We start from the raw sequence: 26,064 nt of genomic DNA on the forward strand, positions 1-26,064 counted from the left end.
AGGGGGCATGTCAAAACACAAAATTTAGTCTAAAGATTTATTCTATTCAACTACGTATTTTATAGGTCGCAATGGGTTTACATAACACCAACAAACGATTGCAATACTGTATTAGTTTCTAAAAAAAATAAATAATTCTTACATTATGGAATTATTTTCTCGCCATGCTTTATTTTTCTCTTAACACGCGACGCTGTTTTACGTGGAAAATAGAGGTAGAAGGGTGTGTGTGTGGGGGGGGGGTAAAGGCGACAAAATTGCGATTTTTACTAATATTATGTAATATATAGAAAAATTAAATATTTCGGGGGTTCAATTTAAATGATTTATAGACTTTTTTTTAAAACTGAAGATAATCCATGCATATTTAAGTCCGCAATAAAAAAAGAGTGTGTATAAACACTTCAACATGTTCAAAGAGAAAAAATAAATTCGTTTACTTTTAGTTGCAGCGTTTGTTTTTTTTAAACTCACAAATTGAAATAAAACAGGATAAAATCAATAAATCTGTACCAAAAAATTAATCCTTCAAAATTATTAAGGTCCCAAAGTTGTTAATTAATCTAAATATTTAAAAAAAAATAGAAATGCCAGCTTTCAATGCATATTCTATAGAGCTACCAGGTAAGCAAGATCAGCGAAACAGTTTAGCGCAATTTGACGTCATTTTAATTGTGACGTTATTATGTTCAATTGTGACGGCGGTCAAGGGCATTGTGACGTGCCTGAGTCGACGCTGCGTTAAAACGTATGCGCAGATCAAGTAGATCGGGCCTCGTTAAGTATAAAATCTATACATTACCCACATACGCACCCTCACACACCCCTTCCTGCACACACTTATATCCACAACAAAAACACCCTCACACCAACTGATACAAAAATCTGAATAAGTGACCCTTAGTTTAAACTTATTGTACCCAATCCAAAATGTAGACGCTTACGTTAATATATTCGAACGAAAATATATTTTATGACGGTTAAACTAAAGATTGTTTCATTATTGTCTAACACTTTATTGAGACATTCCCAGATCGGAAAATTACTTGAACGAACAGAAAAATGACTATATGAATGAGTAAAGTGAACATAAAAGTTGAACTTTGAACTAAAATATGTTAAAATAGCATTTAGTTGTAAGGAAGAATATTTTTTTAAAAATATGGAAAGTAACGTTAAATAATCGTTGTATAAATATCATTCATCGGCACACAGGTCTCCAAAATAGCTTGTTCATTGTCTTCATCTGAATCATCCACCTAGTACAACTTGTGAGCTGCCTGAAACAAAATAAAAAGTTTTATGTATACAATAGCTGAAATCCAACGTAAGCGCTGAGTAAATTCATTTTTTTCTTTTTACTGCTATAAACAGAAGTATTCCAAAAACTATCTTCCTGATTCTACTGACAGTTTATATCTAGCAGGCTTAAATCATGAAAAAATACTTCAAAGTTCCGTAGTTAGTTTAGGGACAGGATGGATAATTATAAGAAATCCACCTTATATTTTGTTTTTATTTTACTTAAATAAATATCAATGTGCTTCTACAGATATCAATTACATTTAACGCCCCTTCATCTTACATGTTATAAATTTAAAGCAACTATATTTATTGTACTATATGTGTATTATAAATCATGTACTACCCTTACATAAATACTCACCTTCTGGCAACATCTTCTGGCATTATTGCCGCAATATTGTAGCAACATTCTGGCAATACATTGCGTCAATATTGCGGTAATATCGTTTTTCGTATGTAAATTAGATTTGCTGCAATATTGCCAGAAAAGTGCTGCGGCAATGTTGCTGCAAAGCAATTGCAGTACATGTATTATTTCAGGTTGTGTTGCAGCAATATTGGGGCAACAGTACGTACAGTACTTTATATAAGTTGGTAATTAAAAGAAATAATAATCTATCAATCCAACAATTAACAAACTGTGCTGAAAGAATATAAGAAACATTAGCAAGCCACAGGGTCAGTAAGAATTAGCTACTTCTGCTATTCTTTGAACAGATAGAAAAATTTGGTTGATCATCATAATAATTAATTAAAAATCAAGATATGTTTGTGAAACACTGTGCGCAGGGTGGCAACAAAGTTCGAAAAGCTATTTTTAGCATATAGGTCACAGTCAAGGTCACAAAGTCATTGATCTTGTCATTTGAAAGAACGTATTGAGTGGAGTATGCATATTAATCATGAAGTCTCTATCTTATGGTTCTAAATAAAATTTTATGGCAGAGGTTCAAAAAGGCTATTTATAGCATATAGGTCAGAGTAAAAGTCACAAGGTCATTTACCTTGGTGTTTTTTGAAAGAGCTTAATTAGTGAAGGGTGCATACGAGATAGGAGGTCTCTATCTTTTATGGCTCAAAAGTTATGTCGAAGGTACAAAAAATTTATTAAAAGTATATGCCAAGTTCACATTGATCTTGGTTTCTTTTGAAAAACCGTAATTATTGGATCATGCATACTCAATATAAAGTCTTTCATGATTCTAAAGTTATGAGGAATATTCGAGAAAGCTATTTTTAGAATATAGGACACAGTCAAGGTCACAAGGTTATTGACCTTGGTGTCATTTGAAAGAACTTAATTAGTGGAGTATGCATAACAAATATGAAGACTCTATCACTCACTGGTTCAAAAGTTATGGTGAAGGTTAAAGTTTACGAACAAACAGACAGGACAAAAACAATATACGCCTCCGATCTAGCGATGCGGGCACATACAAAAATTATATAGAAACAATATCAATATGCCACTTTGAAAAGTCCAGCAATTCTGCATTAATTTTCAAATAACCTTAATTAGCTGCCCATCACATATTCCCAAATGCCAATCAGTATCATACATGTATATAATATAGTTTGTTTGTAATTTCCAAAATATAAAGATTTAATTTTCGTTCAGGTATTCAAATTTATCCAATCAATTATTATTATATCTGTTCATAAATTTAACTGATAACATGTATTCAATTTTTCCTGCAACACCAGGATATATAGATGCATACAAGTCTAGTACACATGCATAACAAGAACTAGTTGAAACACACATAATTTTTCTGATTTTATCTCCATAGAATCATTCATCTCAAAAAGAATATGGTTTTGATTCACCAGGTCTGATCACATGAAAACAAAGTAGACATGTAAACAATAATATGCTTTCTTTGTTTGTTATTACTGGAATGAACGGAAGCAGCTGTTGCAGAAAAAATACATAACCCGTATGCGGGTTATGTAAATTTTTTCTGCAATAGCTGCCACCGTTCATTCCACAAACAACAAACAAAGAAAGCATTTTATGTTTATATTTATATCTGTTTAAATAATCAATTAAAGTAGGATTAAAAAGATTAATTATTGTAATCATGATGCGAACGTCTTTATACGTTTCATTGATAGAACAACCACTGATTAAGAAATCTGTACCAGGCGACCTGCCTACTGTAGTTTATGCAGTGATGAACGCAATCGGGTTTCTTAAGAAATAAAGGAGAAAATATTCAGTGGATGTAAATATTCTTATATAATTCTGCTGAAATTCTTTTTTCTGGCCATTCCAAATTATGCAGTATTACTACTCATCTTGTCTAATCCCAATGTACACAAACAACAACTCTAATTAACTTGATACAAGTCAATAATGAAGCAAAACATGTTTGCGTTTGAATTCCCTCCACTTTATTTAAAAAGAGGAAGTAAATGAATGAGCATGCTTTACAAATGGCTCATGGGTAATCCTAGATGTTGCAAGAAAGTTTTTTTTTTCTGGCAGTATTGCCAGAATGTCATCAAAAGTTGTTGAAGCTAGCGGTGATATTTCACTAACCTAAAAAGCTGTTTCTGGTGACAAAAATGTATTGCTGCAATGTTTCCGCAATATAGCAGCAATGTTGCTGCAATAATTTTACTTTGATAAGAGCATTCATTCGTCATTTTCTCTTGTTGGAATTTAAAAATTTATTTTTAAAGCATGTATATGTTGAACTTATATTATTGTTTATTATACATCAGATGATCTGTTTCCATTTACAATTACGATAAGCGAATAAATATGCATATTTAAGTATAAGTTTGTCAGCATCTTACAATACTGATAGAAGCTAAGTTCCAAACCAGTATGTACATACGGGCCTAAAGGTATTAATAAGTTTTAAAACTGAAAGACTGTATGTAAAAAAATAAGCATATCGACTTCGCAGATATGCTTAAATAATAAAATGCTTTCTTGGGTTGTTAGTATGAGCATAAATGTCGCAGCTATTGAGAAAAATACTCAGGTTTTGTCATTAACTGTAACACTGAATTAAACAACCATTGTTCAAGAAAACTACACATGTAGCTTGCTCAGTGTTGTTCATGCACAGATTAATGGCATTGGTCTTCATAAGAAATAAAAGGGAAAATATTCAATGGATGTAAATATTTTTCTGTGAAGACGATATATCTATGGATCCGCCTCATGAAAGGGCTATATATGTATAAAATATTACATATAGCAAAATTAATACAATATCTTGTAAATAGTACATACTTTATTTTGCTCTAAATTACCAATGTTCTCATACAGGGGGATATTGTAAGAGGGATTTTCGACACCATCACCATTTGTTACATTTGCCTCAAAACTTCGTCTGCTTTTGTTCCACTCTCCTCTGTAAGCTATTATGATCAAACAAACAACTAACACCACAACTCCAGCCACAGAAGCTGAGACGTATGTAATGCGCGTAACATCTTCATCTTTAAAAGCAGATTTTTCATCAGAATTTATCGAATCCTCTTCCAAAACTGAAACGTTAATTTTAAAATTAAGAAAATGTGTTCCAAAGAACAGTTGTAATATTGTATTGTTACCCGATGTTGGGTGCTACAAAAATATTTTGTGGGTCCTCTTTGTGGTAAGAGCCCTAAGGCTTGTTTGAATAGTATGTATAGGGAGTTTGAGCAAAACTATGGGTAGGAGTTTGGGAATTTCTTACAAGGACTTTAATTTAACTTGTAAGGAATTGTAGGTCGTCCCACAAGTTTTGATTACTGTATACAGGGAAATTTTCGCCCCGTTTAATTTACGCCCCTTTCGCCCTCGTTGGGAGTGGGCGAATTTAAAACTGGACGAATTCAAAGTAAACAGCATAATTTCTTTAAAAAAATCTTTCTGGGCGAATTTCAAACAGGGAAAACTTGTTTCCAACCGTTAAAGGGCGAAAATAACACGAGGCGAAAATAACCCTGTATACAGTATATCTTTCCAAGAGGAAATGGGCAAGTTTAATAAATGGCATGGACAGTTACCATTAACCTCAATCGCATTTCCGGGGCTTGTGGGGCATCTATAAATTCATCGAGGGCAAGAATTCTTATAATGGTTGAATCAGCCATTGGGTATGCTTGACGAGTGAATTTTTAATAGATTGGGCCAATTCGGACTCATTTGTACCCCTTGTTTGGTTTGGAGTTGGGCACGGTACATATCAGACCTCTTAATGGAGTAATATCTCCTGTTAAGGATTTTCACAAGAGTTAAAATCTCTCCTCTGGTTTTCATTTTATTCCTTCAGAAGGGCACGGGCACTACACGTAAGGCTGCTGGCGAGGCACGGTGCTTTTGTTTCATAATCCCACCTATGTTAGTCAGCTAAAATTTGAAAGTGGGCGAGGTACTCGTCAGAGTCCTCTGAACAGTTATATCTTTGTAGTTTTATTGTTACATGGATATTGGGTGAAAATGGAGAAGACATTGTTTTCATTTCTGTTTATTTCTGGTAATGGAGGATATTGGGTACCCGACGTTGTGCTTTGGTTATATTCCCTCTCCCCATACACTGGGTCTAAATGGATATGAGGATGGAAATCATTATAAGATTGACTGGATGGGTGAGTCTGAACATTTAAGCAATGAAATTGTGATGATTGTCTCTCCTGTTATGGGTTGTGTTTTTCAAATTTTCTTTCATTTTAATTCATGATATTCGAGTCTCATGTCCGACAACTGTCGGGGAACATTTTGCATCATAGACATTTACATATCAAATTGATTATTCCTAGCAGGAGGTACTGAATTGGATGTCATCGTTGATAGGAGATTTGAAGCGGGCAAATTATTCCAATTATCTTCCACAGCATTTGGTGAAGATGGCTGTGATTTGAAAGTGACGTCGAAATTTTCTTCAGTTTCCATAGTACATATTGGAGACAAAAATGTATTAGGTCAATAAAAATATGTAAAAAAAACCCTTTGTTCTTATAATAGGAATAGTTTGATAAACAGAACTAAGCTAATGGATATCCCAGTTTCGTCACTAGTTGTAATGTTTCTGTGTATAGCATATGATCTTAACAATATCAGAACACTAATAAGTAATTTTACTTTTTCAAATAATTGCAAAAATAAAAAAAAAGCTAGGGAGCACTCACCTGCTGAACAAATTACTCCAGCGTCTTCATTGTGGTCGCAATTTTTTATTTCTATAAGTGTAGGGTTACAGTGTAACAAATCATCTTCATCACCATTACACATGACATTATTCATCATGATCCTTCCAGTTTCGTACCCAAATCTATTAGAGGTAAGTGCTGTAGCATTCTGTCTGTATCGGAATGTAAATAAGATAATTAACTAGGACATGCAGATGTATTGGCTTGATTATTTCCAAGGCCAAGAGATCTCAGAAGAATACCATAAAAATTAAAATACATAATTGAATTTTAAAGCTCTAAAAATGGGTAATCTGGCCTTGGTAAAAATAGAATCATTATGTCATAATAGAATAATTCAAAACAATATTTTTTTTTTTCGAAAATTCTGTTTTTTAGTTTGTTTTTGATACAAGATAACAACATTTGCCTCGAGAATCCCAGCATGAAACAAACGACAGCAGCATCTCTATCATCCCATTCGTCGTTGCAAACTGTTCCCCATGATCCGTTATAGAAAACCTTCACTAGTCCTTCCGCTGGTGTCTGACCACCTACCAGTTTTATTTTTCCTACAAAGATCTTGATGATTCGTATTGGTTGTTAAACATTCATAGAGTATCAAGTATGAAATCTGGATAGGAGTATGACTTTCAATATCGCATTAATGCATCTGGTTTGGGTCAATAGTTTGATGACATGATCAAGCAACGGTAGTACAATGACGATGAAGCAACATAGCAATAGTGCAATGACAATGGTACAGTGGCAAGAGGTGAGTTTGACAAACAAGATAATTTCACCTTTGTCCGTGTTTATGTCCCCTTGGACAAAGTTGTTCTTTATAAAAATTTTGAGATCTATCAATGTTCGTTATCTTTACCTATTTTATTGTTTGATGAAGGGTAACTATAAGCACAAGATACCATTCACATAATAAAAAGGTTATTTTTTGTAAATACAACCAACCTTGTGTACAATTGACTGCTGCGTAATAGTTTTGACTACATTCTTCTTGTTTTAGTGATGAGTGATTACAATAAAATATATCCAATTCATTCCCTTTGCATTCAACATCGGCCATCCATACAGTATTCATTTGCTGGCCAACTACTTTGAAAGATTCTGCTGTCGATCTGTTTTAAAAAGAAATTTGAACTTACTGAAGACATAGAAATTGTTGCATAATATGCATAAATCAACTTTAGGGAAGATACTAAAATAAATGGACTATATTCTTGCTAAAATATCTCTCTTGCCTTGAAAATCCAAGCATTAAACAGACTACTGCAGCGTCTCTATCGTCCCAACCATCATGACAAATTGATCCCCAGACACCCCTATACATGATCTCTACACGACCGTCAGTTGGAGATGATCCATTAACAAGTCTGATCTTTTCTGCAATTGAATATGTACGTATACTGATGATAATAATAAATTTATGCTCTTTCTCATTTTTAATTCAATACTTATAGCAATTCTCTTTAGCGCACAATAATGCTATTAATTTCTTTGATCGAATCTTTACGACAAGACCCTTAAGCATCATTTTACATCTCAAAACACGTTTTCTTATCCATCACGGTTCAACTGTTCTAGTATACTCTCCGTCTTCTTTCGTTTACCTGAAATTTATTACTGTTATTCATTCAAAATATTACTTACCTGAGTTTAAGAGAAAAATAACAAGTTGTTTTTTAACATCTAACTCATCCCTAAATCATGATTTTCCAAACTATGCATCATTTTTTCAGGAGGTCCAGAATTATGGGATTGAGGTTGGATTGAGGTGGTAGAAGCTTTTTAGAATTAAACTTTTATACACATTAAAAAGATTATACATCAGGATGTTCTTTATCTTTATAAATTTCGAGATACGCAAAATATTTGGACCTTCAGATATCCTGACGCCAGATATCCGGATGCTTCAGTATCCGGACACTTTTTCATCGGAACAGAATTTCAAAATGTTATTGTCTTGTTTAACTGGTGATTCAGGTATCTGGACGCTTCACATATCCGGACAAATTGACTGGGAACCAAAGCGTCCGGATAAATGAGGCTTCACTTTAAAATGTATATTTACTTCTATAGAGTGACTCTCTATGTGCTTTTCATATTTAATATATAAAATTGCTTATCATTTTCTATCGAATAAATGACAGGCCCCTTTTCTAAAACATAGAACATTACTTCTCGAATAAAAACGTACGTTACACGCTTCGTGTTTTATATTCTTTTAGGCAAATGTATTTTTGAAAAATAGGTGATGCATGTGCCTAATTTTAATTTATATTCTATGCAGCCAACATTTATTTTTTTTTTAATTTATATTTCATGCAGCCAACATTTACTTGAGGTATTGATAAAATTTTAGGCTTTAAGGGGTATCGTTTTTGTTCGATTTTTATCCGACTATAATTAGGTTTTCAAAATCTTCTCGACTATTGCTTCATCATTCAGATGCAAATCTTTTTTCACACATATCGAAGGTTATTGATGATCAAGACTCCTTTCCATTGTTTACTTCATTTATTTTCCGGGCTACAATTATAGCCTACATCAATGTATTCTTGTTTCTTTCTGTTAAGATGAACATGAAAATTATGCATGTCAGTAATGCCCTCAGTTGAAGGAAAATCGGTTTGGCTAAGTATACTTGGAAAAATGTGTTTAAATAGGTTTTATTTTCTTTTGAATTAGGTAAATTTTTAATTGCTTGCCCTAAAAAGTGTAAAGCATGAAGAAACATGAAGAAAACGGTCAGTGGTATTTTTAATATAATGTGCCCATCCGATAAAATAAGACATATACCGGTAGCTTAATATTTCTACCTGCGGCACAAATAACTCCTGCATTTTGGTGATGTCCACATTTTTCAGTCCCAAGTTCTCGTGTTTTACATTGTGCTATATTTCTGTCATTTTCAGTGCATTCTACGTCATCCATCCAGATAGTTCCTCTCCCCATCCCGAAGAAAGCTCCCCTCTTAGCAACTGCATTTTTCCTAAGAGCAATATTAAAGGGAAAATTTGAAATAGGATTTGGAATAACATGTATATTTGAAATCATTTCTAGTAGGCATCTACGATATCTTACATATTAGAAATAGTATCGTTTTCATGCTTCATTCTAAAATTGTACGAACAGCGTCAGTTGAATTACTTTTTCTATAATAGGAACAATTTAAGCTAAATTAGCAGTAAACCCTGGCAAAAATATAATATAATCATGCAAATTACGGACAGTAATCAAGCTAAGATATCCATCGAAACAATACACACCGGGGATTCGTTTCCAAAGAACTCGTACCGTAACTATACGGTGACGTAAATTCGGAACTAGCCCGGGGGCCGTTTCATTAAAGGTCGTACAATGTAGGTCCAGTGGCAGCCGTTCGTCGGCGTAATGTCGGGACTAGCACAAATATTTGTGTTTCTTTAGAGAGCCTATCTTCACGCCGGAGTTTCAACAAATCATTACAAATCATTACGTCTACTCATTAGTAAGCGTAAATATAATATGCACTATAGTATTAAAGTATTAACTTCATTATTCTACAAGTTCTCAATAGATATTTTTATTAAATGCAAGTAAGACTTTTATGTTCGCATTTATTTGCAAAAGTAATATTATACTAGTGGGAAGCTATGATGATCGAGCTTTTAAACCAAAAAAACGTTCTCGACTTAAGTTAACTGTAGATCCTTATAGTAAATTTCGTTACCTTGAAAATCCCAGCATTCCACAGACAACAGCAGCGTCAATGTTATCCCAATCATCGTCACATACAGTTCCCCACACACCATTGAATTTCACCTCAACCCGCCCTTCAGCAGCCGACGATCCATTGACAAGCCTTATATCTGTATCAGATACAATTTTTAAGTTAAAATCTGGTCTTCCATATACAGTTCTTAATATCACAGAAAATACTTAAATAATTTTCTCTTAGTAAGACGTTTATTGTTATAAGAAAAAAAATGTTCAATCAGCACAACCCTCCGATTTAATTTTTATATAAGAATCAAAACCATTTTATTCTTTAACATCATATTTAAAATATTTTCTTTAATTAAAAAAAAACTTTCTAAAATAAGAAGAATAAAAAAAATCAATTCTGCAGGTTTAAGATAAGAATTTAGATCATTTTTTTTTTACCTGATTCACCCCAAAATCACAATTTCTATATATGCTATACTGTGGTTTCATTAATATTCGTTGAGCACCAATTTTCGAGGATTTCGTTGTTGAGCAGATCCACGAATTTAAATGCTCATTGAATTAAGAAATATGCTATTCATTTGTATAGGCAATGCTTTTGTCCACGAAATTACGTATCCTCGAAAACGTCCTTTTTATTAAATCCACGAAAAATGATGCCGACGAAAATTGATGAAAGCACAGTAATATGCGTCATTTTTTGAGGAGGCCAAGAATTTCCACACTCAAAACGACTAACTAATAATCTTTCTTTCAAATTTGTCATCCCTCTACTCTCGAAGGTGTGCCATGTGTACTCTTGATGAAGACATGTGTTTTTTTCTTGTGGTTAAATCATCTGACGCAATTAAACAGCTAAAACTAATTTCTTTCTAAAATGATGCAAATGAAGAGCAGGCATCTCATGACAGTAAAACTGTCAATTGAATAAAGTCGACTCGGCTATGTATCCATAAATAGATTTTTTTCTGTTCTGAATGGGGTAAATTTTTTATTGCTAGGCATTAAGGGGCAATACCCCTCTGCTCCAAATTTCACGACTCTTTTTTTTAAATCAAGACATTGATTTTCAGCAACAACTATAACATTAAATTCAAATGGAAAATAGTTTTTCAGAAATGAATAATATGTCAAACCAAGATGTGAAAAAAATTTGATATGGTAAATAGAAAGATTAATTATTTTTTATCTCACAATTAAATTAGAAATATGAGGTATATATAAAAATAATATTTACTCTCATACCTATCTAATTCCCATTAGAAAACATACTGAAGTGCTGCTTTTTAGATCAGAATAACAAATTGTTTTCTGTGCATGTAAAATAACACGCATACATATTAAACAAGAGTTATCGTTCCATTATCGCCCTTGATAATATTTTTTAATGAAACAAAATATTAATTTAATGTTTATAAACAATACTGCATCTGAAATTTCTGTACAGTTAAAAGAATTATACTTTAAGAGATAGAGATTTTTCAATTTACACTGTTTAAAAGAACTGCTTATAAAAGTTTTCAGTAAACTAATATAAATAATTAATCAATATACTAGCAATAGAAACTACATATCAACACTAGTACCGTAACATACGTTTGATTGAGTTGACTATTATCATTATCATTACGAATGAAACTTATAAACTCTGATATGACTTTTCACTGAATTTCATGACAAAATCTCTGAAGAAAGTTATCTCTCTTATTAGAAGAGTTATCTCTCTTATCAGAAGGATATTCCACCTTAAAGTGTAAAGCATGAAGAAACATTAAAAATTCGGATCTTGGCATTTGTTTAGTGCATGTAATATGCCTATCCGATAAGATTCAAACACATAGCTTAATTTTTCTCATACTTACCTGGGGCACAAATAACTCCTGCATCTTCGTGATGTCCACAATTCTCAGTCCCAAGTTCTCGTGTTTTACATTGTGCTATATTTCTGTCATTTTCAGTGCATCCTACGTCATCCATCCAGATAGTTCCTCTCCCCATCCCAAAGAAAGCTCCCTTCTTAGCAACTGCATTTTTCCTAAGAGCAATAATAAGGTAGTCCGACCATTAGTTTTATAAAATTAGTAGTTTAGCAATCACAAATACTAATAAAATTATCTCTGAAATTCACCAAAGTAAACTTTCATGAATGTATATTTAAAATCAATAGTAAAGGTCTAAAAATCAAAGGAAAAGGTGAATCAAAAGGAATCAATTTGTAGGCATCTAAGATGTGTCAGGTTTTCTAAAATAGTATCGTTTTTATGCTTCATTATCAAATGGTACGAACAGTGTTAGTTGAATTATTTTTTTCTGTAACAAAAGAACAGTTCAAAATAAATTAGCAGTGAACCCTAACAAAAATATATGACCATGCAGATTATGATCAGTAATCAAGCTAGGATGCCCATTGTATCAATGCAAAGCGGGGTCCGTTTAAAAAAAAAAGTCCCATGGCCAGGTGTAATTATACGGGGGAGTAAATTCCGAACTAGCCCGAGGATGTTGCATCAAATGTCGTACGTCCAGTCGCATCGCTACGTCGGCGAAAAGACAGGACTAGCATAAAGATATACTTTTCATAAAAGATCGTATCTTTGGCCGAAAGTTAGAGCAAAATTGTACGTCTTCTCATGGATGGGCGTAACCAAAATTTACAATAGTATCAAAGTATCTACTTTTGTTAATGTATTTACTTTAGTAAATCAAAGTATTAAGTATGTTAATCAAAGTAAGCTACTATCAATGCTCAAATATTGTCTAAATTTTACATTCTCCGATTACTTTCCAAGTTCTACATTCACTGTTTTTTTTTTCATCAAATGCATGTAAGACCCGCATATTCGCATTTATTTGAAAAATTAATTATGAATTAATTAAATAATTAATAAAATTTGGGGAAAAAATTGAAATTATATTAGTAGGCAACTGTGAGGATCGAGCTCTAAAGCTTAAGACTTTCTCGAATTAACTTAAGTAAACTGTAGTTACCTATAGTAAATTTTGTTACCTTGAAAATCCCAGCATTCCACAGACAACGGCAGCGTCAATGTTATCCCAATCATCGTCACATACAGTTCCCCACACACCATTGAATTTCACCTCAACCCGCCCTTCAGAAGCCGGGGACCCATTGACAAGCCGTATATCTATATCAGATACAATATTTGTAAAAAGAAAAATCTGTTCTCCCATATACATTTCTGAATATCACAGAAAACATTAACTGAATTTTTTCTTAGTAAGAAGTTTATTGTTATTAGGAAAAAAATTCAATCAGCACGAATCTCCGCATTAATTTGATATAAGAATCAAAACCATTTTATTTTTTAACATCATATATTACAAATATTTTCTCTACAGTGTAATTAAAAAAAACTTTCTAAAATAAGAAGAATAAAAAAAAAAATTAATTCCACAGGTTTAAGATAAGAATTTAGATCAGTTTTTTTCTCACCTGATTACCCTCTAATCACATCTTTCTATATATGCTATAATTACATCATTTTTTTAGGAGCCCAAGAATTACCACACTCGAAATGACTCACTAATAATCTTTCTGTCAAATTTCTCATTCCCCTACTCTCGAAGGTGTGCCATGTGTACTCTTGATTAAGAGATGTGTTTTTATATTCTCTTTAAACCATCACACCCAAATTGAATACGCTAAAAGTCTCATTTCTTTCTGAAATGATGCACATGAAGAGCAGGCATGTCATGTCAGTAATACTGTCAATTGAACAAAATCGGCTCGAATAAGATTCCGTGGAAATGTTTATTTTAAATACTTTTTTCCTGCTCTGAATAGGGTAATATTTTAATTGCTAGGCATTAAAGTGTAAAGCATGAAGAAACATTAAAAATTCGGATCGTGGCATTTGTTTAGTACATGTAATATGCCTATCCGATAAGATTCAAACATATAGCTTAATTTTTCTCATACTTACCTGGGGCACAAATAACTCCTGCATCTTCGTGATGTCCACAATTCTCAGTCCCAAGTTCTCGTGTTTTACATTGTGCTATATTTCTGTCATTTTCAGTGCATCCTACGTCATCCATCCAGATAGTTCCTCTCCCCATCCCGAAGAAAGCTCCCCTCTTAGCAACTGCATTTTTCCTAAGAGCAATAATAAGGTAGTCCAACCATTAGTTTTATAAAATTAGTAGTTAAGTAATCACAAATACTAATAAAATTATCTCTAAAATTCACCAAAGTAAACTTTCATGAATGTATATTTAAAATCAATAGTAAAGGTCTAAAAATCAAAGGAAAAGGTGAATCAAAAGGAATCAATTTGTAGGCATCTAAGATGTGTCAGGTTTTCTAAAATAGTATCGTTTTTATGCTTCATTATAAAATGGTATGAACAGTGTTAGTTGAATTATTTTTCCTGTAACAAAAGAACAGTTTAAAATAAATTAGCAGTGAACCCTAACAAAAATATATGACCATGCAGATTATGATCAGTAATCAAGCCAGGATGCCCATTGTATCAATGCAAAGCGGGGTCCGTTTTAAAAAAAAAAGTCCCATGGCCAGGTGTAATTATACGGGGGAGTAAATTCCGAACTAGCACGAGGATGTTGCATCAAAGGTCGTACGTCCAGTCGCATCGCTATGTCAGCGAAAAGCCAGGACTAGCATAAAGATATACTTTTCATAAAAGATCGTATCTTTGGCCGAAGTTAGAGCAAAATTGGGCGTAACCAAAATTTACAATAGTATCAAAGTATCTATTTTTGTTAATGTATTTACTTTAGTAAATCAAAGTATTAAGTATGTTAATCAAAGTAAGCTACTATCAATGTTCAAATATTGTCTAAATTTTAAGTTCTACATTCACTGTTTTTTTTTTCATCAAATGCATGTAAGACCCGCATATTCGCATTTATTTGAAAAATTAATTATGAATTAATTAAATAATTAATAAAATTTGGGGAAAAAATTGAAATTATATTAGTAGGCAACTGTGAGGATCGAGCTCTAAAGCTTAAGACTTTCTCGAGTTAACTTAAGTAAACTGTAGTTACCTATAGTAAATTTCGTTACCTTGAAAATCCCAGCATTCCACAGACAACGGCAGCGTCAATGTTATCCCAATCATCGTCACATACAGTTCCCCACACACCATTGAATTTCACCTCAACCCGCCCTTCAGAAGCCGAGGACCCATTGACAAGCCGTATATCTATATCAGATACAATATTTGTAAAAAGAAAAATCTGTTCTCCCATATACATTTCTGAATATCACAGAAAACACTAACTGAATTTTTTCTTAGTAAGAAGTTTATTGTTATTAGGAAAAAAAATCAATCAGCACGAATCTCCGCATTAATTTGATATAAGAATCAAAACCATTTTATTTTTTAACATCATATATTACAAATATTTTCTCTACAGTGTAATTAAAAAAAACTTTCTAAAATAAGAAGAATAAAAAAAAAATTAATTCCACAGGTTTAAGATAAGAATTAAGATCAGTTTTTTCTCACCTGATTACCCTCTAATCACATCTTTCTATAGATGCTATAATTACATAATTTTTTTAGGAGCCCAAGAATTACCACACTCAAAATGACTCACTAATAATCTTTCTGTCAAATTTCTCATTCCCCTACTCTTGAAGGTGTGCCATGTGTACTCTTGAATAAGAGATGTGTTTTTATATTCTCTTTAAACCATCACACACAAATTGAATACGCTAAAAGTCTCATTTCTTTCTGAAATGATGCACATGAAGAGCAGGCATGTCATGTCAGTAATACTGTCAATTGAACAAAATCGGCTCGGATAAGATTCCGTGGAAATGTTTATTTTAAATACTTTTTTCCTGCTCTGAATAGGGTAATATTTTAATTGCTAGGCATTAAAGTGTAAAGCATGAAGAAACATTAAAATTCGGATCGTGGCATTTGTTTAGTACATGTAATATGCCTATCCGATAAGATTCAAACTTATAGCTTAATTTTTCTCATACTTACCTGGGGCACAAATAACTCCTGCATCTTCGTGATGTCCACAATTCTCAGTCCCAAGTTCTCGTGTTTTACATTGTGCTATATTTCTGTCATTTTCAGTGCATCCTACGTCATCCATCCAGATAGTTCCTCTCCCCATCCCGAAGAAAGTTCCCATCTTAGCAACTGCATTTTTCCTAAGAGCAATAATAAGGTAGTCCGACCATTAGTTTTATAAAATTAGTAGTTAAGTAATCACAAATACTAATAAAATTATCTCTGAAATTCACCAAAGTAAACTTTCATGAATGTATATTTAAAATCAATAGTAAAGGTCTAAAAATCAAAGGAAAAGGTGAATCAAAAGGAATCAATTTGTAGGCTTCTAAGATGTGTCAGGTTTTCTAAAATAGTATCGTTTTTATGCTTCATTATAAAATGGTACGAACAGTGTTAGTTGAATTATTTTTCCTGTAACAAAAGAACAGTTCAAAATAAATTAGCAGTGAACCCTAACCAAAATATATGACCATGCAGATTATGATCAGTAGTCAAGCTAGGATGCCCATTGTATCAATGCAAAGCGGGGTCCGTTTTAAAAAAAAGTCCCATGGCCAGGTGTAATTATACGGTGGAGTAAATTCGGAACTAGCACGGAATGTTGCATCAAAGGTCATACGTCCAGTCGCATCGCTATGTCAACGAAAAGCCAGGACTTGCATAAAGATATACTTTTCATAAAAGATCGTATCTTTTGGCCGAAGTTAGAGCAAAATAGTACGTCTTCTCATGGATAGGCGTAACCAAAATTTACAATAGTATCAAATTATTTACTTTAGTTAATGTATTAACTTTAGTAAATCAAAGTATTAAGTATTCTAATCAAAGTAAGCTACTATCAATGCTCAAATATTGTCTAAATTTTACATTCTCCGATTATTTTCCAAGTTCTACATTTACTGTTTTTTTTTTTCATCAAATGCAAGTAAGACCCGTATATTCACATTTATTTGAAAAATTAATTATGAATTAATTAAATAATTAATAAAATTTTGGGGGGAAAATTAAATAATGTTAGGAGGCAACTGTGAGGATTGAGCTCTAAAGCTTAAGACTTTCTTAAGTAAACTGTAAGTACTTAAGTAAACTGAAGTTACCTATGGTAAATTTCGTTACCTTGAAAATCCCAGCATTCCACAGACAACGGCAGCGTCAATGTTATCCCAATCATCGTCACATACAGTTCCCCACACACCATTGAATTTCACCTCAACCCGCCCTTCAGAAGCCGAGGACCCATTGACAAGCCGTATATCTATATCAGATACAATATTTGTAAAATGAAAGATCTGTTCTCCCATACGCATTTCTGAATATCACAGAAAACACTAACTGAATTTTTTCTTAGAAAGAAGTTTATTGTTATTAGGAAAAAACATTCAATCAGCACAAATCTCCGAACTAATTTAATATAAGAATCAAAACCATATTATTTTTAACATCATATATTACAAATATTTACTCTACAGTGTAATTAAAAAAAACTCTCTTAAATAAAAAGAATAAAAAAAATTATTTCCACAGGTTTAAGATTAGAATTTAGATCAGTTTTTTTTTCCTGATTACCCTCTAATCACACCTTTCTATATATGCTTTAATTACATCATTTTTTGAGGAGCCCAAGAATTACCACACTCGAAATGACTCACTAATAATCTTTCTGTCAAATTTGTTATTCCCCTACTCTCGAAGTTGTGCCACGTGTACTCTTGATTAAGAGATGTACTTTTATATTCTCTTTAAACCATCACACCCAAATTGAATACGCTAAAAGTCTCATTTCTTTCTGAAATGATGCACATGAAGAGCAGGCATGTCATGTCAGTAATACTGTCAATTGAACAAAATCGGCTCGAATAAGATTCCGTGGAAATGTTTATTTTAAATACTTTTTTCCTGCTCTGAATAGGGTAATATTTTAATTGCTAGGCATTAAAGTGTAAAGCATGAAGAAACATTAAAAAATTCGGATCGTGGCATTTGTTTAGTACATGTAATATGCCTATCCGATAAGATTCAAACATAGCTTAATTTTTCTCATACTTACCTGGGGCACAAATAACTCCTGCATCTTCGTGATGTCCACAATTCTCAGTTCCAAGTTCTCGTGTTTTACATTGTGCTATATTTCTGTCATTTTCAGTGCATCCTACGTCATCCATCCAGATAGTTCCTCTCCCCATCCCGAAGAAAGCTCCCCTCTTAGCAACTGCATTTTTACTAAGAGCAATATTAAGGTAATCCGACCATTAGTTTTATAAAATTAGTAGTTAAGTAATCACAAATACTAATAAAATTATCTCTGAAATTCACCAAAGTAAACTTTCATGAATGTATATTTAAAATCAATAGTAAAGGTCTAAAAATCAAAGGAAAAGGTGAATCAAAAGGAATCAATTTGTAGGCATCTAAGATATGTCAGGTTTTCTAAAATAGTATCGTTTTTATGCTTCATTATAAAATGGTACGAACAGTGTTAGTTGAATTATTTTTCCTGTAATAAAAGAACAGTTTAAAATAAATTAGCAGTGAACCCTAATCAAAATATATGACCATGCAGATTATGATCAGTAATCAAGCTAGGATGCCCATTGTATCAATGCAAAGCGGGTTCCGTTTCAAAAAAAAGTCCCACGGCCAGGTGTAATTATACGGTGGAGTAAATTCGGAACTAGCACGAGGATGTTGCATCAAAGGTCGTACGTCCAGTCGCATCGCTACGTCAGCGAAAAGCCAGGACTAGCATAAAGATATACCTTTCATAAAAGATCGTATCTTTTGGCCGAAGTTAGAGCAAAATTGTACGTCTTCTCATGGATAGACGTAATCAAAATTTACAATAGTATCAAAGTATTTACTATAGTTAATGTAACCTTAGTAAATCAAAGTATTAAGTATGTTAATTTTAGTAAGCTACTATCATGCTCAAATATTGTATAAATTTTACATTCTCCGATTATTTTCCAAGTTCTACATTCACTGGGTTTTTTTTCATCAAATGCAAGTAAGACCCGCATATTCGCATTTATTTGAAAAATTAATTACGAATTAATTAAATAATTAATAAAATTTGAAAAAAAAAAATGAAATTATATTGGTAGGCAACTGTGAGGATCGAGCTCTAAAGCTTAAGACTTTCTCGAGTTAACTTAAGTAAACTGTAGTTACCTATAGTAAATTTCGTTACCTTGAAAATCCCAGCATTCCACAGACAACAGCAGCGTCAATGGTATCCCAATCATCGTCACATACAGTTCCCCACTCACCATTGAATTTCACCTCAACCCGCCCTTCAGAAGCCGAGGACCCATTGACAATCCGTACATCTATATCGATGCAATATTTAGAAAAAAATATATCAAATATAGAATTTTGAATAATAAGTAAACATTAGAGAAACTTTAAATTCTTTAAATAAGAAGTTTATTGCTATTAGAGGAAAATCATTTCATCATCACAACCTTCTTCCCAACCCCCACCCCCACCACCATTTATTTTTTTTTATTAAATAATCAAACCAATATTTTTATTCTTCTATCTAAAATAAGCGGAATAAAAAATGAATTCCACAGACTAAATGTAAATTTTCTAATAAATCAGGTAATTTGATACATTGTATACTTTTTCTTGTATATATATCCAACTTTTATATACGGTTTGTCAAAATATTTTCAAATATATATTTTAATTAGATGTTGGATATTCTAAGTAGTATTGTTTAGAGATTTCCTTTCTTTTCATATGAAGATGTAGAAAAGGATGTAAAGACAGTGGATATCTTTTATCCTTTTTGAATTTGATTAATTTCTTTGTGCGCAAAAATTCTTTAATAATTCCTAAACATAATCGCTCCTTGTATAGGTCCTATTTTGTAATCCTAAACTTCTTAGTAGTTCAAATTCTCGCCCATTCAATAAAAAAGACTACATAATATGTTTACAAAAATCTGTAAAACTGCACTTGCTTTTAATGTAAACAAAAAAAGGCCTTTATGATATTATTTTCTTAAACTAAATTATAGAGTTAATGAACAGGCCATTCAAAGAATACAAATCAGGAGCAAGACAAATGCAGGTATCTTAAACATTAGCGGTGGGGCCAGGTACCATGAGCAAGAGAGAATCCCACGTCGACCGATAAAACACACCATCTTATCCTTGTCATGATCGGGTAATAACAAAAAAAATCGTAAACAATTCAGTGTGTAAATTACGGTATAACAATCAAATGATTTATAAAAACCTTGTTTGCAGGTGGTTAGGGTATATTGCTGCATAAGTAAGGGAAGTTGGCGATTAAAAAGTTGAAGTCATTACGTTAATCATGGAGCTTGGTTGTTAAATTACCATTACCCTCTTTTCTGGTAAAATATCCTATATAAAAAGACGTGTCAAACTCTGTGGTATCTTTTATTTCAAGCTTACTCGCATATTTCTTGTGGACATTATGAAAAGAAATAGCTATTCTAAATTTATAATACAGTATTCAGTATATCTAATTGTCGAGCTGAAGGTAAAGCGAGTGTTTTCGTCTTCTAATGGCTTGTAAACGATTTTGAATAATTTTTGCGTCAAATGAATACCAAAATAACTCTGCTAATGACGAGGCAAAATTGGTAACCATTGGTTCTGACAGTTTGTTATAAGACCTGGTCTCCAAAAACAACACAGACATTGTTAAACAGAATCTCAACTATCTTTTTAAATATTAGCTTCAGAGTCAAAATGTTTTAACAGAATGAATTTGCAGATGACTTAAATATACGATTTCCAATTTTATTAATAAAGCAAAAGTCAAAACACCCGGACTTTACTTTATCGCTGGAAGTTCTTGTATAAAGGATTGAAAAGTCGAATGGTTTGATGTAATTGATTTAATAAAATTTTCCAATTTTTGAAAGGTTCCTTGGAAGTTTTAATTATATATTTATACATATATATTAGATTCCAAAATTTCATAAGAATCCTTACAAATAAAGATACATTGCGGGTTCCAGTCAATGTTCAATCAAGTCTCTTTCATTACTCCTTTCTAAGATATTGACAGTAGTGAAGAAAAAAAATTTAAAGAGTAATGTGCAACAATATATTCAAGAAGTGGATACTCAAAAATTTAAAAGAACTTTTGGAAGATTTTACCAAATTCAAAAGTTTAAAAACTTACGACTTTTCAAGTTAATACACAATCATTCCCCGCAATAAATAAAAGTTCAGGTTGATATCATTGACAGCTGCTTTTTCAATAAAAATGGAACTCGTAAATTTACTTACCTGGTCATCGGTCATTTGCAAAATTACTTTGTTAAAACACATTCTGATTGCACACACAAGTACTCTTAAGTTGACATAAAAAAGATGCTTGATTTTCTGATTGACAATATCTATATGGTTTTTGGAAACCAGCTATTCCAACAAACTGTTGGAATTACCATGGTTACCAATTCATTTGAAGCACAATTTATGCAAAATCTTATGTGTGAAAAGAAGAAAACACTTGCTGTGGCCTTCAACTTGACATTGAGATATATCGACGACGTATTGTCAATTACTAGTAATGATGGTAATTTCCATTCCTACGTCGAGATATATCCTGGTGAGCTTGAGATGAAAGAGACCACAGAGTCCGACACTTCTGTTTCATACTTGGATATTTTACTTGAAAAAGACTCTAATGGTAATCTAACAACCAGGTTATATGATAAACGTGATGACTTTAACTTTTTTATCGTCAACTTCCCTTACTTACGCAGCAATATACCTTAATCACCTGCATACGGAATACATATATCTCAGTTGATTCGATACGCAAGAGCATGCTCTACGTATGAACAATTTCTAAAACGAGGTAAATTATTGACAAGCAAGTTGACGAAACAAAAATATCAGCAGTCTCGTTTAAAATCATCATTTCGTAAGTTCTATGGTCGATACAATGACCTTGTCAGCAAATACAATTTATCATTGAGTCAAATGCTGACTGACTTTTTTCATACCAATAGTTACTCCATTATTTATACACTGAATTGACGACGGATTTTTTCCGTTATTTTCTGATCTTGACAAGGAGCACACGGCGGGTGTGACCGGTCGGCAGGGGATGCTTACTACTCCATGGCACCTGATCCAACCTCTGATGTTTCAGGGGTCCGTGTTTGCTCTGCTCTTATTATGTATTGTTTAATGGACTTTGAGATTGAATACTGTTCGTTATCTCCATATCCTTCATGCAGCAAAACACCTTCAACACCTGCATACGGAATGTATATATCTCGATCAGTTGATTCGATACGCAAGAGCATGCTCTAATTTTCTAAAACGATGTAATTTATTGACAAGCAAGTTAATGAAACAAGAATATCAACAGTCTCGTTTAAAGTCATCAGTGTTTAAATATCTTATATTGGTAACTTATCTTGAATGAGAAACTATATACAGAGGTAAAGCGGCAAATATTCAAATAAAAAATACTGCCGTAATTTTTCTTACCTAATGAGCAACTAACTCCCAAATCTTCGCTGTGACCACAATTGTCATCTCCAAATTCTGCTTTAGGACACTGGAATAAATTTATTTCATTTCCAGTACATTTAACCTTATCCATCCATATAAGTCCATATCCTGGTTCAAAGAAAGACCCGTTCTTGGACACTGCATTTTGTCTGAGAAGATTCATATTTTATTTCAATTTACTCTATTGTAATTTATCTCATCTTGTTTAACTAACAATTTCTTTCAAATAAACTTGTTTTAAATTAATTCTTAATCCTCTTTCACTCAGGTTTATCTGTAGATAGATGCAATAAATTCTGTCGGATGTTATTACCGGCTATTCAAATAATCACAAGAGGCAACATAGAAATAATCATTTCTCCCCAGTCTCACCTTGAAAATCCAAGCATTGAGCACACTACAGCTGCTGTATTATCGTCCCAGTCATTATTACAGATAGTTCCCCACGCACCTTTAATTTTTATCTCCACTAGACCCATCGCAATTGTGTTTCCATTTGCAAATCGAACATCCTGAACTTTAATACAATCTCCGATCATTCTAAGTGACATATTTTAAATAAATTCTATAGCATGTGTAAAAAATAAAATTATTTTAAGGATTTTTGTTTTTGATTTTCTTAACGATCATATTCCCAAACCCTTTTTCACACGATCATTTTATCCATAAACGAAGATTGCTTGTTTATGCACAGAATTTTCACGCGAGCAACTATTTTTTTACTTAAGGAATGAAGCTTATTTCAACTTTTGTTATATGATATAACATAACTTGGGGCAGTTTACGCTTTATAAACAGCGAAGCGGTTTATTAAAAAAAGCGTAAACTGTCCCAAGTTATGTTATATCGTATAACATAAGTTGAAATAAACTTCATTCCTTATTATTTAATTTCAATGTAGACCATGATATAATATTTCCAATTTTTCCTTCGGAAAAAGCCTTCAAATATTGCATATTTTAAAAGTTAACGTCAAGCGGAGTAATACGTTTTTGATGTAACTCATTGTGACGTAGGCAAGTTAAGTTATACAAAATAGATAAAACCGTTTAACCAATCAAATGACGTGTTACAACTGAAATTAAATTATATTTCCATAAAACCATAATTATGCACAGAATTTTCACGCGAGCAACTATTTTTTTACTTAAGGAATGAAGCTTATTTCAACTTTTGTTATATGATATAACATAACTTGGGGCAGTTTACGCTTTATAAACCGCGAAGCGGTTTATTAAAAAAAAGCGTAAACTGTCCCAAGTTATGTTATATCGTATAACATAAGTTGAAATAAACTTCATTCCTTATTATTTAATTTCAATGTAGACCATGATATAATATTTCCAATTTTTCCTTCGGAAAAGGGCTTCAAATATTGCATATTTCAAAAGTTAACGTCAAGCGGAGTAATACATTTTGCTGAACTCATTGTGATGTAGGCAAGTTATGTTATACAAAATGGAAATAACCGTTTAAGCAATCAAATGACGTGTTACAACTAAATTTAGATTATATTTCCATAAAACCATAAACAAGAACATTATATTTACTAAGCAACACACAGGAGGAAGCACAATGCGCTTCCGCCACCTATGCTTGAGCAAAAAAGCTTTAAAAATATTGATGAAAACACAAAATGACTTCAAAAAGATGTGTTGGAAATATTCTGTTTATCTGGTAAGTAATTCCCTATTGAGTTGTCAGAGTATTTAAAAATTCAATGTTTCATATTTTTCGAGGAATAATTCTATTCGTCCCTGAATTTGAAATGCCAAATCTTTAATTTATTGTGAGGATTCACATAATCATAATAATTGCCTCATAATCCCGTAATAACTCCTATTTTGAGTTTAGAAATCCGCATATTACTCAGCAATTAGATATACAAGAGGCTCATAGCCTACAACGCTCATCTGCTGTTTTCACCAGATCTCTGCCTCGTATTACCTTGTGGCCCACGAATCTACCCTATCTAGTAAAGTTTCCATAAAAGTTTCAGTTTTTCTGGCCGATTGGTTCTTTAGAAGATTTTTTTCCTATATTTTAAAGTAAAAACCTATTGCGGCCCCACCCTACCCTCCCCTCATGGGTCATTATTTGAAAAAAATAAGAATCTACACTGTCCCAGCATTTTACCACATAAGTTTCAGCTTTTCCGTCCGAGTGGTCTTTGAGGAGATGATGTTTCCTAAGATAAAATTTGCATTTCTTATTGTGAGCCCGTCGTATCCCCGGGGTTATGATTTGAAAAATTTAGAATCTACACTACCCAGTGATGCTACAACACAAATTTCAGCTTTTCTGGAAATGAAGTCATTAAAAAGAATTTTTAGTTATATGAGCTTCAATGTAAAACTTGAATTCCCTGTTGTGGCCCGCCCTACCTACCGGGGTCATGATGTAAACAATTTAGAATCTACAGCTTCCACATAGGTTTCAGTTTTTCTGGTCGGTGCTTCTTAAGAAGAAAGGTTTTCCCATAAACACTTTGTATTTCAATGTCAACTCAGATTCCCAAGTGTTGTCTCATCCTACCCCCTGGATCAGGATGTTTTCACCGGGATGTTTTCATATAAGTTTCAGTCTATATAGTATATGACAAAGTGGTTCATGAGATGAAGATGTTCAAAGATTTTTTCTGTATACGAGGGTTGATCAAAAAGAAATTTTAAGCTTCTTTGACAGGACTCTTAAGAGCATGTAACGTGATCGCCTGTATCACGTGATCCGCGCATGGGTAGAATGGTTGCAGATACGCATTAAAATAGGAGAGGACTACTTTAAAACATTTTCAACACTGAAACCCCATATCATTTTTTTCGGAAGTTATTTCATTAGTTCGCGAACTTTTTGATCACCTCTCGTATTTCAATGTTAAACTTGAATTCCCTGTTGTTGCCCCATTCTACTCCCAGGGATTATGATTTGTACAATTCAGAATTTACACTATCCCAGGATGTTTACACATGTTTCCGATTTTCTGATCCAGTGGTTCTGCAGATTTTTAAATGACCCACGCACTATATTCTTTTTGATTATCTCCACTCAGAAGGAGATGTAGCCCTTCATTTTCAAATTTTACTTTGTACCAATTTTGGTAAAAATTGCTCCATAGGTTCTTGGGAAGAAGTTGAAAATGTTAAAAGTTTACAGATAGACAACGGACAGTAGGTGCCCTACAAAAAACTCATCTGAGATTTAAGCTCATGTGAGCCATATTACAGTACAGAAAACCATTACCTTGAATTCATGAAGAATATACAGAACATTTACAAATAACAATACGATTTCAGTTTTATCATATTTGTACAATATACATGTAAGATATATGACTAGGAAAAATATAATGATATATTGATGCAAATCAAGTTTAA

At 32.7% G+C, this 26,064-nt stretch overlaps 1 protein-coding gene across 1 annotated transcript in view; it reads right to left on the reverse strand.

Annotated features, from left to right (window-relative positions):
• Positions 1-6,291: 6,291 nt before the first annotated feature.
• Positions 6,292-26,064, reverse strand: part of LOC134228902 (deleted in malignant brain tumors 1 protein-like) — a 69,189-nt gene continuing 49,416 nt past the window's right edge. Inside the window, exons 11-27 of the mRNA XM_062710604.1 lie at positions 23,063-23,207; positions 22,667-22,839; positions 19,369-19,507; positions 18,229-18,401; positions 17,298-17,436; positions 16,146-16,318; positions 15,212-15,350; positions 14,106-14,278; positions 13,169-13,307; positions 12,024-12,196; positions 10,166-10,304; positions 9,273-9,445; positions 7,695-7,836; positions 7,405-7,571; positions 6,866-7,007; positions 6,436-6,608; positions 6,292-6,335 (exon numbers count right to left, since the gene is read on the reverse strand). Coding sequence (XP_062566588.1) covers positions 6,292-6,335; positions 6,436-6,608; positions 6,866-7,007; positions 7,405-7,571; positions 7,695-7,836; positions 9,273-9,445; positions 10,166-10,304; positions 12,024-12,196; positions 13,169-13,307; positions 14,106-14,278; positions 15,212-15,350; positions 16,146-16,318; positions 17,298-17,436; positions 18,229-18,401; positions 19,369-19,507; positions 22,667-22,839; positions 23,063-23,207 — 2,546 coding nt within the window. The remainder of the gene's footprint in view (positions 6,336-6,435; positions 6,609-6,865; positions 7,008-7,404; positions 7,572-7,694; positions 7,837-9,272; positions 9,446-10,165; positions 10,305-12,023; positions 12,197-13,168; positions 13,308-14,105; positions 14,279-15,211; positions 15,351-16,145; positions 16,319-17,297; positions 17,437-18,228; positions 18,402-19,368; positions 19,508-22,666; positions 22,840-23,062; positions 23,208-26,064) is intronic.

Source organism: Saccostrea cucullata, unplaced genomic scaffold, assembly GCF_032062105.1.
Source record: "Saccostrea cucullata isolate Sc308-1 unplaced genomic scaffold, CSIRO_AGI_Scuc_v1 ctg2303, whole genome shotgun sequence".
NCBI classification, from domain to species: domain Eukaryota; kingdom Metazoa; phylum Mollusca; class Bivalvia; order Ostreida; family Ostreidae; genus Saccostrea; species Saccostrea cuccullata.